General features: G+C 49.5%; 1 protein-coding gene across 2 annotated transcripts; it reads left to right on the top strand.

Moving 5' to 3' along the window:
• The first annotated feature begins 11,133 nt into the window (after positions 1-11,133).
• On the top strand, positions 11,134-17,182 carry LOC132805771 (uncharacterized). 2 transcript variants are annotated; one of them, XR_009640952.1, is made up of 4 exons: positions 11,134-11,566; positions 14,088-14,180; positions 14,374-14,975; positions 17,121-17,182. XR_009640952.1 is itself a non-coding variant. In XM_060821016.1 (3 exons), the coding sequence occupies exons 1-3, from the start codon at positions 11,287-11,289 to the stop codon at positions 14,661-14,663; spliced, it is 663 nt and encodes a 220-aa protein (XP_060676999.1). In that variant the 5' UTR covers positions 11,134-11,286; the 3' UTR covers positions 14,664-16,917. The 2 variants fall into 2 exon arrangements, 1 of the variants encoding a protein (XP_060676999.1); XM_060821016.1 differs by lacking the exon at positions 17,121-17,182 and having other exon boundaries at positions 14,374-16,917.
• The last annotated feature ends 311 nt before the right edge of the window (positions 17,183-17,493 follow it).

Below are 17,493 nucleotides of genomic sequence, written 5' to 3'. Positions count from 1 at the left end.
GTCCCATAGTACCCAGGGATGTGCAGGTTAGGGTGGGATTGGCCGTGCTAAATTGTCCCATAGTGCTCAGGGATGTGCAGGTTAGGGTGAATTGGCCGTGCTAAATTGTCCCATAGTGTCCAGGGATGTGCAGGTCAGGGTGGGATTGGCCGTGCTAAATTGTCCCATAGTGCCCAGGGATGTGCAGGTTAGGGTGGGTTGGCCATGCTAAATTGTCCCATAGTGCCCAGGGATGTGCAGGTCAGGGTGGGATTGGCCGTGCTAAATTGTCCCATAGTGCCCAGGAATGTGCAGGTTAGGGTGGATTGGCCGTGCTAAATTGTCCTATAGTGTCCAGGGATGTGCAGGTTAGGGTGGATTGGCCATGCTAAATTGTCCCATAGTGTCCAGGGATGTGCAGTTTAGGGTGGATTGGCCGTGCTAAATTGTCCCATAGTGCCCAGGGATGTGTAGGTTAGGGTGGGATTGGCTGTGCTAAATTGTCCCATAGTGCCCAGGGATGTGCAGGTTAGGGTGAATTGGCCATGCTAAATTGTCCCATAGTACCCAGGGATGTGCAGGTTAGGGTGGGATTGGCCGTGCTAAATTGTCCCATAGTGCCCAGGGATGTGCAGGTCAGGGTGGATTGGCCATGCTAAATTGTCCCATAGTGCCCAGGGATGTGCAGGTTAGGGTGGGTTGGCCATGCTAAATTGTCCCATAGTGCACTGGGATGTGCAGGTTAGGGTGGGATTGGCCGTGCTAAATTGTCCCATAGTGCCCAGGGATGTGCAGGTTAGGGTGAATTGGCCGTGCTAAATTGTCCCATAGTGTCCAGGGATGTGCAGGTCAGGGTGGGATTGGCCGTGCTAAATTGTCACATAGTGCCCAGGGATGTGCAGGTTAGGGTGGGATTGGCCGTGCTAAATTGTCCCATAGTGCCCAGGGATGTGCAGGTTAGGGTGGGATTGGCCACGCTAAATTGTCCCATAGTGCCCAGGGCTGTGCAGGTTAGGGTGGATTGGCCATGCTAAATTGCCCCATAGTGTCCAGGGATGTGCAGGTTAGGGTGGGATTGGCCATGCTAAATTGTCCCATAGTGCCCAGGGATGTGCAGCTTAGGATGGATTGGCCATGCTAAATTGTCCCATAGTGTTCAGGGATGTGCAGGTTAGGGTGGATTGGCCATGCTAAATTGTCCCATAGTGCTCTGGGATGTGCAGGTTAGGGTGGGATTGGCCGTGCTAAATTGTCACATAGTGCCCAGGGATGTGCATGTTAGGGTGGGATTGGCTGTGCTAAATTGTCCCATAGTGCCCAGGGATGTGTAGGTTAGGGTGGGATTGGCCATGCTAAATTGCCCCATAGTGTCCAGGGATGTGCAGGTTAGGGTGGGATTGGCCATGTTAAATTGTCCCATAGTGCCCAGGGATGTGCAGCTTAGGATGGATTGGCCATGCTAAATTGTCCCATAGTACCCAGGGATGTGCAGGTTAGGGTGGGATTGGCCGTGCTAAATTGTCCCATAGTGCCCAGGGATGTGCAGGTCAGGGTGGATTGGCCATGCTAAATTGTCCCATAGTGCCCAGGGATGTGCAGGTTAGGGTGGGTTGGCCATGCTAAATTGTCCCATAGTGCTCTGGGATGTGCAGGTTAGGGTGGGATTGGCCGTGCTAAATTGTCCCATAGTGCCCAGGGATGTGCAGGTTAGGGTGAATTGGCCGTGCTAAATTGTCCCATAGTGTCCAGGGATGTGCAGGTCAGGGTGGGATTGGCCATGCTAAATTGTCCCATAGTGCCCAGGGATGTGCAGGTTAGGGTGGATTGGCCATGCTAAATTGCCCCATAGTGTCCAGGGATGTGCAGGTTAGGGTGGGATTGGCCATGCTAAATTGTCCCATAGTGCCCAGGGATGTGCAGCTTAGGATGGATTGGCCATGCTAAATTGTCCCATAGTACCCAGGGATGTGCAGGTTAGGGTGGGATTGGCCGTGCTAAATTGTCCCATAGTGCCCAGGGATGTGTAGGTCAGGGTGGATTGGCCATGCTAAATTGTCCCATAGTGCCCAGGGATGTGCAGGTTAGGGTGGATTGGTCATGCTAAATTGTCCCATAGTGCCCAGGGATGTGCAGGTTAGGGTGGATTGGCCGTGCTAAATTGTCCCATAGTGCCCAGGGATGTGCAGGTTAGGGTGGATTGGCCATGCTAAATTGTCCCATAGTGCCCAGGGATGTGTAGATTAGGGTGGGATTGGCCGTGCTAAATTGTCCCATAGTGCTCAGGGATGTGCAGGTTAGGGTGAATTGGCCGTGCTAAATTGTCCCATAGTGTCCAGGGATGTGCAGGTCAGGGTGGGATTGGCCGTGCTAAATTGTCCTGTAGTGTCCAGGGATGTGCAGGTTAGGGTGGATTGGCTGTGCTAAATTGTCCCATAGTGTCCAGGGATGTGCAGGTTAGGGTGGGATTGGCCATGCTAAATTGTCCCATAGTGCCCAGGGATGTGCAGGTTAGGGTGGATTGGCCATGCTAAATTGTCCCATAGTGCCCAGGAATGTGTAGGTTAGGGTGGATTGGCCATGCTAAATTGTCCCATAGTGCCCAGGGATGTGCAGTTTAGGGTGGATTGGCCATGCTAAATTGTCCCGTAGTGTCCAGGGATGTGCAGGTTAGGGTGGATTGGCCATGCCAAATTGTCCCATAGTGCCCAGGGATGTGCAGGTTAGGGTGGATTGGCCATGCTAAATTGTCCCGTAGTGTCCAGGGATGTGCAGGTTAGGGTGGATTGGCCATGCTAAATTGTCCCATAGTGTCCAGGGATGTGCAGGTTAGGGTGGATTGGCCATGCTAAATTGTCCCATAGTGCCCAGGGATGTGTAGGTTAGGGTGGATTGGCCGTGCTAAATTGTCCCATAGTGCCCAGGCATGTGCAGTTTAGGGTGGATTGACCACGCTAAATTGTCCCATAGTGCCCAGTGATGTGCAGGTTAGGGTGGATTGGCCATGCTAAATTGTCCCATAGTGTCCAGGGATGTACAGGTTAGGGTGGATTGGCCGTGCTAAATTGTCCCATAGTGCCCAGGGATGTGCAGGTTAGGGTGGATTGGCCATGCTAAATTGTCCCATAGTGCCCAGGGATGTGTAGGTTAGGGTGGATTGGCCGTGCTAAATTGTCCCATAGTGCCCAGGCATGTGCAGTTTAGGGTGGATTGACCACGCTAAATTGTCCCATAGTGCCCAGTGATGTGCAGGTTAGGGTGGATTGGCCATGCTAAATTGTCCCATAGTGTCCAGGGATGTACAGGTTAGGGTGGATTGGCCGTGCTAAATTGTCCCATAGTGCCCAGGCATGTGCAGGTTAGGGTGGATTGGTCATGCTAAATTGTCCCATAGTGCCCAGGGATGTGCAGGTTAGGGTGGATTGGCCATGCTAAATTGTCCCATAGTGCCCAGGGATGTGCAGGTTAGGGTGGATTGGCCATGCTAAATTGTCCCATAGTGTCCAGGGATGTGCAGGTCAGGGTGGGATTGGCCGTGCTAAATTGTCCTGTAGTGTCCAGGGATGTGCAGGTTAGGGTGGATTGGCTGTGCTAAATTGTCCCATAGTGTCCAGGGATGTGCAGGTTAGGGTGGGATTGGCCATGCTAAATTGTCCCATAGTGCCCAGGGATGTGCAGGTTAGGGTGGATTGGCCATGCTAAATTGTCCCATAGTGCCCAGGAATGTGTAGGTTAGGGTGTATTGGCCATGCTAAATTGTCCCATAGTGCCCAGGGATGTGCAGTTTAGGGTGGATTGGCCATGCTAAATTGCCCCATCGTGTCCAGGGATGTGCAGGTTAGGGTGGATTGGCCATGCTAAATTGTCCCGTAGTGTCCAGGGATGTGCAGGTTAGGGTGGATTGGCCATGCCAAATTGTCCCATAGTGCCCAGGGATGTGCAGGTTAGGGTGGATTGGCCATGCTAAATTGTCCCGTAGTGTCCAGGGATGTGCAGGTTAGGGTGGATTGGCCATGCTAAATTGTCCCATAGTGTCCAGGGATGTGCAGGTTAGGGTGGATTGGCCATGCTAAATTGTCCCATAGTGCCCAGGGATGTGTAGGTTAGGGTGGATTGGCCGTGCTAAATTGTCCCATAGTGCCCAGGCATGTGCAGTTTAGGGTGGATTGACCACGCTAAATTGTCCCATAGTGCCCAGTGATGTGCAGGTTAGGGTGGATTGGCCATGCTAAATTGTCCCATAGTGTCCAGGGATGTACAGGTTAGGGTGGATTGGCCGTGCTAAATTGTCCCATAGTGCCCAGGGATGTGCAGGTTAGGGTGGATTGGTCATGCTAAATTGTCCCATAGTGCCCAGGGATGTGCAGGTTAGGGTGGATTGGCCGTGCTAAATTGTCCCATAGTGCCCAGGGATGTGCAGGTTAGGGTGGATTGGCCATGCTAAATTGTCCCATAGTGCCCAGGGATGTGTAGGTTAGTGTGGGATTGACCACGCTAAATTGTCCCATAGTGCCCAGTGATGTGCAGGTTAGGGTGGATTGGCCATGCTAAATTGTCCCATAGTGTCCAGGGATGTACAGGTTAGGGTGGATTGGCCGTGCTAAATTGTCCCATAGTGCCCAGGCATGTGCAGGTTAGGGTGGATTGGTCATGCTAAATTGTCCCATAGTGCCCAGGGATGTGCAGGTTAGGGTGGATTGGCCGTGCTAAATTGTCCCATAGTGCCCAGGGATGTGCAGGTTAGGGTGGATTGGCCATGCTAAATTGTCCCATAGTGCCCAGGGATGTGTAGGTTAGGGTGGGATTGGCCGTGCTAAATTGTCCCATAGTGTCCAGGGATGTGCAGGTCAGGGTGGGATTGGCCGTGCTAAATTGTCCTGTAGTGTCCAGGGATGTGCAGGTTAGGGTGGATTGGCTGTGCTAAATTGTCCCATAGTGCCCAGGGATGTGCAGGTTAGGGTGGATTGGCCATGCTAAATTGTCCCATAGTGTCCAGGGATGTGCAGGTTAGGGTGGATTGGCCGTGCTAAATTGTCCTATAGTGTCCAGGGATGTGCAGGTTAGGGTGGATTGGCTGTGCTAAATTGTCCCATAGTGCCCAGGGATGTGCAGGTTAGGGTGGATTGGCCATGCTAAATTGTCCCATAGTGTCCAGGGATGTGTAGGTTAGGGTGAATTGGCCATGCTAAATTGTCCCATAGTACCCAGGGATGTGCAGGTTAGGGTGGGATTGGCCGTGCTAAATTGTCCCATAGTGCCCAGGGATGTGCAGGTCAGGGTGGATTGGCCATGCTAAATTGTCCCATAGTGCCCAGGGATGTGCAGGTTAGGGTGGGTTGGCCATGCTAAATTGTCCCATAGTGCTCTGGGATGTGCAGGTCAGGGTGGGATTGGCCGTGCTAAATTGTCCCATAGTGCCCAGGGATGTGCAGGTTAGGGTGAATTGGCCGTGCTAAATTGTCCCATAGTACCCAGGTATGGTGCAGTTTAGGGTGGATTGGCCATGCTAAATTGTCCCATAGTGCCTAGGGATGTGCAGGTTAGGGTGGATTGGTCATGCTAAATTGTCCCATAGTGCCCAGGGATGTGCAGGTTAGGATGGATTGGTCATGCTAAATTGTCCCATAGTACCCAGGGATGTGCAGGTTAGGGTGGGATTGGCCGTGCTAAATTGTCCCATAGTGCTCAGGGATGTGCAGGTTAGGGTGAATTGGCCGTGCTAAATTGTCCCATAGTGCCCAGGGATGTGCAGGTCAGGGTGGGATTGGCCGTGCTAAATTGTCCCATAGTGCCCAGGGATGTGCAGGTTAGGGTGGGTTGGCCATGCTAAATTGTCCCATAGTGCCCAGGGATGTGCAGGTCAGGGTGGGATTGGCCGTGCTAAATTGTCCCATAGTGCCCAGGAATGTGCAGGTTAGGGTGGATTGGCCGTGCTAAATTGTCCTATAGTGTCCAGGGATGTGCAGGTTAGGGTGGATTGGCCATGCTAAATTGTCCCATAGTGTCCAGGGATGTGCAGTTTAGGGTGGATTGGCCGTGCTAAATTGTCCCATAGTGCCCAGGGATGTGTAGGTTAGGGTGGGATTGGCTGTGCTAAATTGTCCCATAGTGCCCAGGGATGTGCAGGTTAGGGTGAATTGGCCATGCTAAATTGTCCCATAGTACCCAGGGATGTGCAGGTTAGGGTGGGATTGGCCGTGCTAAATTGTCCCATAGTGCCCAGGGATGTGCAGGTCAGGGTGGATTGGCCATGCTAAATTGTCCCATAGTGCCCAGGGATGTGTAGGTTAGGGTGGATTGGCCGTGCTAAATTGTCCCATAGTGCCCAGGGATGTGTAGGTTAGGGTGGATTGGCCGTGCTAAATTGTCCCATAGTGCCCAGGCATGTGCAGTTTAGGGTGGATTGACCACGCTAAATTGTCCCATAGTGCCCAGTGATGTGCAGGTTAGGGTGGATTGGCCATGCTAAATTGTCCCATAGTGTCCAGGGATGTACAGGTTAGGGTGGATTGGCCGTGCTAAATTGTCCCATAGTGCCCAGGGATGTGCAGGTTAGGGTGGATTGGTCATGCTAAATTGTCCCATAGTGCCCAGGGATGTGCAGGTTAGGGTGGATTGGCCGTGCTAAATTGTCCCATAGTGCCCAGGGATGTGCAGGTTAGGGTGGATTGGCCATGCTAAATTGTCCCATAGTGCCCAGGGATGTGTAGGTTAGTGTGGGATTGACCACGCTAAATTGTCCCATAGTGCCCAGTGATGTGCAGGTTAGGGTGGATTGGCCATGCTAAATTGTCCCATAGTGTCCAGGGATGTACAGGTTAGGGTGGATTGGCCGTGCTAAATTGTCCCATAGTGCCCAGGCATGTGCAGGTTAGGGTGGATTGGTCATGCTAAATTGTCCCATAGTGCCCAGGGATGTGCAGGTTAGGGTGGATTGGCCGTGCTAAATTGTCCCATAGTGCCCAGGGATGTGCAGGTTAGGGTGGATTGGCCATGCTAAATTGTCCCATAGTGCCCAGGGATGTGTAGGTTAGGGTGGGATTGGCCGTGCTAAATTGTCCCATAGTGTCCAGGGATGTGCAGGTCAGGGTGGGATTGGCCGTGCTAAATTGTCCTGTAGTGTCCAGGGATGTGCAGGTTAGGGTGGATTGGCTGTGCTAAATTGTCCCATAGTGCCCAGGGATGTGCAGGTTAGGGTGGATTGGCCATGCTAAATTGTCCCATAGTGTCCAGGGATGTGCAGGTTAGGGTGGATTGGCCGTGCTAAATTGTCCTATAGTGTCCAGGGATGTGCAGGTTAGGGTGGATTGGCTGTGCTAAATTGTCCCATAGTGCCCAGGGATGTGCAGGTTAGGGTGGATTGGCCATGCTAAATTGTCCCATAGTGTCCAGGGATGTGTAGGTTAGGGTGAATTGGCCATGCTAAATTGTCCCATAGTACCCAGGGATGTGCAGGTTAGGGTGGGATTGGCCGTGCTAAATTGTCCCATAGTGCCCAGGGATGTGCAGGTCAGGGTGGATTGGCCATGCTAAATTGTCCCATAGTGCCCAGGGATGTGCAGGTTAGGGTGGGTTGGCCATGCTAAATTGTCCCATAGTGCTCTGGGATGTGCAGGTCAGGGTGGGATTGGCCGTGCTAAATTGTCCCATAGTGCCCAGGGATGTGCAGGTTAGGGTGAATTGGCCGTGCTAAATTGTCCCATAGTACCCAGGTATGGTGCAGTTTAGGGTGGATTGGCCATGCTAAATTGTCCCATAGTGCCTAGGGATGTGCAGGTTAGGGTGGATTGGTCATGCTAAATTGTCCCATAGTGCCCAGGGATGTGCAGGTTAGGATGGATTGGTCATGCTAAATTGTCCCATAGTACCCAGGGATGTGCAGGTTAGGGTGGGATTGGCCGTGCTAAATTGTCCCATAGTGCTCAGGGATGTGCAGGTTAGGGTGAATTGGCCGTGCTAAATTGTCCCATAGTGTCCAGGGATGTGCAGGTCAGGGTGGGATTGGCCGTGCTAAATTGTCCCATAGTGCCCAGGGATGTGCAGGTTAGGGTGGGTTGGCCATGCTAAATTGTCCCATAGTGCCCAGGGATGTGCAGGTCAGGGTGGGATTGGCCGTGCTAAATTGTCCCATAGTGCCCAGGAATGTGCAGGTTAGGGTGGATTGGCCGTGCTAAATTGTCCTATAGTGTCCAGGGATGTGCAGGTTAGGGTGGATTGGCCATGCTAAATTGTCCCATAGTGTCCAGGGATGTGCAGTTTAGGGTGGATTGGCCGTGCTAAATTGTCCCATAGTGCCCAGGGATGTGTAGGTTAGGGTGGGATTGGCTGTGCTAAATTGTCCCATAGTGCCCAGGGATGTGCAGGTTAGGGTGAATTGGCCATGCTAAATTGTCCCATAGTACCCAGGGATGTGCAGGTTAGGGTGGGATTGGCCGTGCTAAATTGTCCCATAGTGCCCAGGGATGTGCAGGTCAGGGTGGATTGGCCATGCTAAATTGTCCCATAGTGCCCAGGGATGTGCAGGTTAGGGTGGGTTGGCCATGCTAAATTGTCCCATAGTGCTCTGGGATGTGCAGGTTAGGGTGGGATTGGCCGTGCTAAATTGTCCCATAGTGCCCAGGGATGTGCAGGTTAGGGTGAATTGGCCGTGCTAAATTGTCCCATAGTGTCCAGGGATGTGCAGGTCAGGGTGGGATTGGCCGTGCTAAATTGTCACATAGTGCCCAGGGATGTGCAGGTTAGGGTGGGATTGGCCGTGCTAAATTGTCCCATAGTGCCCAGGGATGTGCAGGTTAGGGTGGGATTGGCCACGCTAAATTGTCCCATAGTGCCCAGGGCTGTGCAGGTTAGGGTGGATTGGCCATGCTAAATTGCCCCATAGTGTCCAGGGATGTGCAGGTTAGGGTGGGATTGGCCATGCTAAATTGTCCCATAGTGCCCAGGGATGTGCAGCTTAGGATGGATTGGCCATGCTAAATTGTCCCATAGTGTTCAGGGATGTGCAGGTTAGGGTGGATTGGCCATGCTAAATTGTCCCATAGTGCTCTGGGATGTGCAGGTTAGGGTGGGATTGGCCGTGCTAAATTGTCACATAGTGCCCAGGGATGTGCATGTTAGGGTGGGATTGGCTGTGCTAAATTGTCCCATAGTGCCCAGGGATGTGTAGGTTAGGGTGGGATTGGCCATGCTAAATTGCCCCATAGTGTCCAGGGATGTGCAGGTTAGGGTGGGATTGGCCATGTTAAATTGTCCCATAGTGCCCAGGGATGTGCAGCTTAGGATGGATTGGCCATGCTAAATTGTCCCATAGTACCCAGGGATGTGCAGGTTAGGGTGGGATTGGCCGTGCTAAATTGTCCCATAGTGCCCAGGGATGTGCAGGTCAGGGTGGATTGGCCATGCTAAATTGTCCCATAGTGCCCAGGGATGTGCAGGTTAGGGTGGGTTGGCCATGCTAAATTGTCCCATAGTGCTCTGGGATGTGCAGGTTAGGGTGGGATTGGCCGTGCTAAATTGTCCCATAGTGCCCAGGGATGTGCAGGTTAGGGTGAATTGGCCGTGCTAAATTGTCCCATAGTGTCCAGGGATGTGCAGGTCAGGGTGGGATTGGCCATGCTAAATTGTCCCATAGTGCCCAGGGCTGTGCAGGTTAGGGTGGATTGGCCATGCTAAATTGCCCCATAGTGTCCAGGGATGTGCAGGTTAGGGTGGGATTGGCCATGCTAAATTGTCCCATAGTGCCCAGGGATGTGCAGCTTAGGATGGATTGGCCATGCTAAATTGTCCCATAGTACCCAGGGATGTGCAGGTTAGGGTGGGATTGGCCGTGCTAAATTGTCCCATAGTGCCCAGGGATGTGTAGGTCAGGGTGGATTGGCCATGCTAAATTGTCCCATAGTGCCCAGGGATGTGCAGGTTAGGGTGGATTGGCCATGCTAAATTGTCCCATAGTGCCCAGGGATGTGCAGGTTAGGGTGGGATTGGCCGTGCTAAATTGTCCCATAGTGTCCAGGGATGTGCAGGTTAGGGTGAATTGGCCATGCTAAATTGTCCCATAGTGTCCAGGGATGTGCAGGTTAGAGTGGATTGGCCGTGCTAAATTGTCCCATAGTGTCCAGGGATGTGCAGGTTAGGGTGAATTGGCCATGCTAAATTGTCCCATAGTGCCCAGGGATGTGCAGGTTAGGGTGGATTGGCCATGCTAAATTGTCCCATAGTGCCCAGGGATGTGCAGGTTAGGGTGAATTGGCCATGCTAAATTGTCCCATAGTGCCCAGGGATGTGTAGGTTAGGGTGGGATTGGCCATGCTAAATTGTCCCATAGTGCCCAGGGATGTGCAGGTTAGGGTGGATTGGCCGTGCTAAATTGTCACATAGTGCACAGGGATGTGCAGGTTAGGGTGGATTGGCCATGCTAAATTGTCCCATAGTGCCCAGGGATGTGCAGGTTAGGGTGGATTGGCCATGCTAAATTGTCCCATAGTGCCCAGGGATGTGCAGGTTAGGGTGGATTGGCCATGCTAAATTGTCCCATAGTGCCCAGGGATGTGCAGGTTAGGGTGGATTGGCCATGCTAAATTGTCCCATAGTGTCCAGGGATGTGTAGGTTAGGGTGGATTGGCCGTGCTAAATTGTCCCATAGTGTCCAGGGATATGTGGGCTGAGTGCATAAGCCGTGGTAAATACATGGTTATACGGGGGTTGGGCTGCTCCTCTGGAGGGTCAGTGCGGCCTTGTTGGGCATTATGGTCTGTTTGCACACTGTGGGGATTCTATGAATCAGAAGGTGCCCATTTTAAACAGAGATGACTTTTGTCGTCTCCCGGAGATATCGAGACTGTGGAACACTTCCTGAAAAGGTGGTAGAAATAGTGTTCTTGAACATTTGTGAGGTAGTTTTAGGTTCTAATTATGCAAGAGGGTCAAAGGTTACCAGAGGTAATGTTACCGGATAAGTCGTGGTATTTATTGAATGTGGAGCAGGCTCGACATGTATCGTCCAAGACCCTTTCAGAGTGGGAACTTAGAAAGAGAGCATCTACAGTACTTGCAAATAATCAAATCGCGATACTGGCCGTGTGTTTGTGTATCCCCACCTAGTGAATGGGAGGAAAGGATTGAGAAAAAGCGCGGGCTGGCTCGCTGCACTCGGAAGAAGATCTTCTCATTGGCAATACCGGAGGCGGTTCTCAGGGAAAGCGAAACTGTTGTTAATTTTGAATTTGGAAAAGCAGCTCAGTATGTCGTGATTGAGTGGCGCGGATGTGTCGCTCGGTCTCTCTGTTAGGATTCCTTTAACAAAAGAACATCATGACAACCGGACAGTTCCTGCTCGAGGTCCTCGATGAACTGAGCGAAAACGATTTCGAAAGGTTCCGATTCCATCTTGAGAACAGCGCGGAATTTAAACCGATAGCCCGCGGGCGGTCGGAGGGGAAATCTCGGCAAGAAATGGCTTCTCTCCTCCAGCACAATTATGGAAAGCAGGCTCGAGACATCAGCAGAAAGGTCCTGCTTCAAATTCCCAGGCGTGACCTGGTGGGGAAAATGTTTGGAGACGGAAACTTGAGTGGCTCCGAGAGTACTCGAGGTAACAGAACACAGCACGTCATTTACACCAAATAAAACAGAGCTGAAACAAAAACAGAACCTAAGGTTCGCCAGCAGTTTCCGTTTTTGCTCAATTACACAAGCGCCGCTTGGAACTGATAAAGGAGGAAATGAGATAAACAACGAGGTTTTTTTTGGTTGGGGGAAGAAGGAGTGCGGAGAACAAATATCCCTTTCTGTGCATCCTGTTTCTATTCCCGCCTCCCCCTTCCCTTGTATGTGTCCTCTCCAGATGTGTTCCCGTACACTTATGTGTATCCTCCATGAATCCTACCACCCTTTAGCCTCTCTATATCCCCCGTGTGAATCCTTCCTCTGTCACTATCATTAGTATCCTCCCTATCCTACCCTCTCCTCTGCTGTGTATTGTCCCCGCATCGCACCTTTGTGTGTCCTTCCTATCTCCTCCCCTCACTGTGTATTTTTCTGTTCCTCTCTTCCAACCACCCCCCCACTCTTGATCCTGCTTGTGTTACACCCGCTTTCCACCTCTTCCTTCCTGTATCCCCCTCTCTCATGTCCCTGTACCCCCACCCCCAAGGTGAAGGAGCAGCGCTCCAAAAGGTAGTGCTTCCAATTAAACCTGTTGGACTGTTACCTGGTCTTGTGTAATTTTTAACTTTGTACCCCCACCCCCGCCGCAAGGTGTATCCATCCAGTATTTATTAGTTATAAAATGGATCAAGTGTCAACTGTTTTTGCAGAGGATTCCAAACTTCTGCTAATGTGCACACACACAAATCTTCTGCAATTTTTTGAGGATGTAACTCTAAATATGGACAAGGGAGATCCAGTGGATGTAGTGTACCTGGACTTTCAGAAAGCCTTTGATAAAGTCCCACATAGGAGGTTAGTGAGCAAAATTAGGGCGCATGGTATTGGGGATACTAAACGGCTCCCTTTCGGAATGGCAGGCGGTGACTATTGGGGTACCGCAGGGATCAGTGCTGGGACTGCAGCTTTTTACAATATACATTAATGTTATAGACGATGGTATTAAAAGTAATATTAGCAAATTTGCTGATGATACAAATCTGGGTGGCAGGGTGAAATGTGAGGAGGATGTTAGGGGGTTACAGGGTGACCTGGACAGGTTAGGTGAGTGGATAGATGCATGGCAGATGCAGTTTAATGTAGATAAATGTATGGTTATCCACTTTGGTGGCAAGAACAGGAAGGCTGATTACTACCTAAGTGGAGTCAAGTTAGGTAACAGGGCAGTACAATGAGATCTGGGTGTTCTTGTACATTAGCCAATGAAAGTAAGCATGCAGGTACAGCAGGCAGTGAAGAAAGCTAATAGCATGCTGGCCTTCATAACAAGAGGAATTGAGTATAGAAGCAAAGAGGTTCTTCTGCAGCTGTACAGGACCCTGGTGAGACCACACCTGGAATATTGTGTGCAGTTTTGGTCTCCAAATTTGAGGAAAGACATTCTGGCTATTGAGGGAGTGCAGCGTAGGTTCACGAGGTTAATTCCCGGAATGGCGGGACTATCTTACGTTGAAAGATTGGAGTGACTGGGCTTGTATACCCTTGAGTTTAGAAGGCTGAGAGGGGATCTGATTGAGACGTATAAGATTATTAAAGGATTGGACACTTTGGAGGCAGGAAGCATGTTTCCGCTGATGGGTAAGTACCGAACCAGATGACACAGTTTAAAAATAAGGGGTAGGCCACTTAAAACAGAGTTGAGGAGAAACTTCTTCACCCAGAGAGTGGTGGGTGTGTGGAATGCTTTGCCCCAAAAGGCAGTGGAGGCCCAGTCTCTGGATACTTTCAAGAAAGAGTTGGATAGAGCTCTTAAGGATAGTGGAATCGAGGGTTATGGGGATAAGGCAGGAACAGGATACTGATTGAGGGTGATCAGCCTTGATCATAATGAATGGTGACGCTGGCTCAAAGGGCAGAATGGCCTACTCCTGCACCTATTGTCTATTACCCTAAATTTACTCCTGAAAGACCTGTCTCTATTTTTGTGACTATCCCCCACCCCGACTCCAATTTCTCTTATCAGTTTCACTTAGCATTTTGAAAATGTTGTTACTAAATCAAATCACATTCCTTCACTGGGTCCACGCTCCTTGAAGTCCTTAATATCCAAAATATCTGGTACAGGATGTGAATTGTCCCTGATTAATCTACAGAGGTTTTCAAAATCAAGAGTGTGATGCTGGAAAAGCACAGCATGTTAGGCAGCGTCCGAGGAGCAGAAGAGTCGGCGTTTCGGGCAAAAGCCCTTCACCTTTTGCCCGATTCTCTTGCTCCTCGGATGCTGTCTGACCTGCTGTGCTTTTCCAGCACCGCACTCTCGACTCTAATCTCCAGTATCTGCAGTCCTCACTTTCACCTGGAGGTTTTCAAAGGGTCATTGTTAAAAAAATTAATTTAGAAGTTGCTTATATTTCATTGGGCTCAGGGGACCTTGGCAGAAGTAAGTCAGCTATACTGCCTTTGGAGTTGACTGGATTTGAATTCTAATATCTTGCTCTTTTATATAGTGCAGAGGAAGAGAGAGAGACTGAAGGACTGTGAATCTGATGGAGCTCTGTCTGAGCCTTCGGACAATGAAATGATCATGTCAAAGAAAAACAGTACGTATAAGCTCGCTTAAGAATTCCTTTAAAAATAACATTTGTATGGAATATTTCAAACAGGATACAGCATTCACTGCATAGTAATCAGTGATGGGGATTGAGAGAGACTTCTGTGTGCCACGCACCGCCATTCAGTTAAAGTTCCTCTGGCCAAATGTTTCATTCTAATATTTTATTTTTTTGTTTGCAGAGGTGGAGCTAAAGATACTGACAGACAAAAAACTGATGCAATTGGCCAAAAACATGGGGCATAATTGGCAGCAAATTGGAATCCAATTCCTGGATCTGCAAAGCCACGAAATTGAGCAATGTGAAGCTCAGCAGCGGTTAGTTGTCTTGCAGAGATTTGAAATGCTCAAATGCTGGAGAAACCGCGAAAAGGAGGGAGCCACTGCTGTCAAACTTCACTCCATTCTTTCTAACAAGGAATGCCCCATTAGTTCTGCACAATTGAATTGTCTTCTTGAAGAAAACCTATGACCAAAGTCAATGAGGAGAGTACTTTGCTTTTTTTAAAAAAAACCTTTAAATGAATCTTAAATTTTGTACATTTTATACTTTTTTTTAATTTCCGTGATTGATACCCATATCTTTTTGCATTAATCCGAAGATACTACTGAAAAGGAATGATTGATTTATTATCCATTTGCAACAAGAATGCAGACTGGAGGCTACCGAGAAGGGAAACTTCCCTCTTAAAGACTTACCTTGTGAGGAGGTGAAGCAAAGGCTCAACAGGAGTGGATGCGGACACGGGAATTGCTGGGCACGTGAACTGATATTTTGGGGCCTGTAATTAACCTTGAAACACTACACGTCGTGCCTCCCACCCATCCTCCTCTAACCAAAAAAATGACTGTGAGTGGAGGGTTGGTAAGGTCAGGCTTTTAAGAAATTTTTTTTCAATCTCTCTTGGCAATTTAGATCAGCGGGGATGGAGGCTAGGGCAGTTGCATGCTCCTCCTGCAGGATGTGGGAGGTAAGGGTCATCACTGGCATCCCTGCTGACTTCGCCTGCGAGAAGTGCACCCAACTCCAGCTCCTCACAGACCGTGTAAGGGAACTGGAGCTGGATGAACTTTGGATCATCGGGAGGCTGAGGGGGTGAGACAGGGGAGTTACAGGGAGGCAGTCACATTAAAGGGGGAGCTAAAAGAGGTGGAGAAGTGGCATGACTAATCAGAAATAGTATCACAGCTGCAAAAAGGGAGGTCTTCGAGGAGGGTTTGTCTATTGAGTCAGTATGGGTGGAAGTCAGAAACAGGAAAGAAGCAGTCACTTTATTAGGAGTTTCCAACAGACCATTCCCCCCCCTCCTCTCAGTAGCAACAGAGACACAGAGGAGCTGATTGGGAGGCAGATTTTGGAGAAGGTGCAGAAGAATCATGGTTGTCTTGGTGACTTTAACTTCCCTAATATTGATTGGAACCTCCTTAGTACAAATAATTTGGATGGAGCAGTTTTTGTCAGGTGTGTCCAGGAAGGGTTCCTGATTCAATACGTAGACAGGCTGACTAGAAGGGAGGCCATATTGGATCTGCCAGGTGTCAGATAGCTTGGTGGGAGAGCATTTCAGTGATAGTGATCACAACTCCCTGACCTTCACTATAGTCATGGAGGGGGATAGAAGCAGATGGTATGGGAAAGTATTTAATTTTTTCTTTTAATGGGGGAATGGCTCCCCTTTATATTCCAGGTGCACCACCTGAACAGATCACTAGTCATGTCTGCACACTACAGCCCACGGTCCCTCAAGAAGAAGCTCATTTAATGTGCGGCAAGTGGAAAAAAGCACAGACTTTATCAAATTTTAAAACTATTCCTACAAATACTACTAAAATTAAGAAACTAACCACTACTCCTAACTTAACATCTCCAGAGATCTTACACCCCCCCTCGCCCATAAGGGGTATTTACTCCCAACCTTATCAAATTTAAAAACTATTCCTACAAACACTATTAAAATTTAGAAACTAAAATTAAGAAACGGTGGCTCAGTGGTTAGCACTGCTGCCTCAGGGTTCCAGGTTCGATTCCAGCCTCGGGGTACTGACTGTGTGGAGTTTGAACATTCTCCCCGTGTCTGCGTGGGTTTCCTCCAGGTGCTCCGGTTTCCTCCCACAGTCCAAAGATGTGCAGGTCAGGTGAATTGGCCATGCTAAATTGTCCATAGTGTTAGGTGCATTAGTCAGAGGGAAATGGGTCTGGGTGGGTTAATCTTCGGAGGGTCGGTGTGGACTTGTTGGGCCGAAGGGCCTGTTTCCACACTGTAGGGAATTTAATCTAATCAAGGGAATCTAATTTTACAGCTGTCCTGGCACCTTCCAGTTAAGGCCACGCCCCAAACCCAGCCAATGGAAAAAAAATTGTTATTTACACTTCTACAAGTTGACAGTGGACACCCACCCCTCCCTGACCACATCTCGATCTCACACATCTTCACTCCAAAGAAGTAACCACCCCTCACTCAGAAAAACAGCAGTAGAATAAAGATAACTACCAAACGGATACAATATAAAACAAACCAGATTTTACACCAAAGCAATACCAAGCCTCTAAGGCCTGAGACCACAAAAGGGAAAAGAACAAAAAAAAGATTAAAAATAAATTATACCATTGTCTGCACATATCTTTTCCTCTTCCCCCTCAGTCTGTCTATTATTTCAATGAGTACAAAAATTCTTTTGCTTTTTCCGCCCAGTCGAAGTTGTAAACAGATTCCCTCATAATTAAAACATACCACTGCCAGTTATCTCAGAGAATATTGAATATTTGAGTCTCTTAATTTTTTCTTACATCATCAAAAGTCTTCTTTTTCTTAATTATGGCCCCAGAAAAGTCTTGAAAAAACATTATCCTCAAACCATTATAAACCAGAGTTGTGGATCTCTTCCCAGTCTTCTGGCTGTTTTTATTATTAACTGCTTCTCTTTATAGTGCTGGAGTTGCACTAGGACTGGACAGAGGCACTAATCCAGCCTGGACCTGCGTATCACGATCCGGTGGGCCCGCTCCAACTCTATCTCCGGCCGCAGCAACTCTGGGAGCCACCTTTCAAGAATTCAGCAAGGCTTTCGCCATCGTCACATTCCCAAAAGACACACGACACAAGTTTTTTCTCCAACCTCAGTTTCTGAGGTCGTCTACTTGTTCCAGCAAGGCCCGAACCTGGCTTTCCAAGGTTCAGACCCTCCCCTCGGAGCTCTCCATTACGACCACGAAGGCTGCGGTCCTGTTCTACCACTTCCACATGCTGATCCAAAGCCTGGACCTCCTGCTCATGCTTTGTCAGCATGGCAGTTATCAGTTC

This window comes from Hemiscyllium ocellatum, chromosome X, assembly GCF_020745735.1.
Source record: "Hemiscyllium ocellatum isolate sHemOce1 chromosome X, sHemOce1.pat.X.cur, whole genome shotgun sequence".
Lineage (NCBI taxonomy): Eukaryota > Metazoa > Chordata > Chondrichthyes > Orectolobiformes > Hemiscylliidae > Hemiscyllium > Hemiscyllium ocellatum.
The sequence above is the reverse complement of the archived record's forward strand: the minus strand, read 5'-3'. Positions and strand labels throughout refer to the sequence as shown.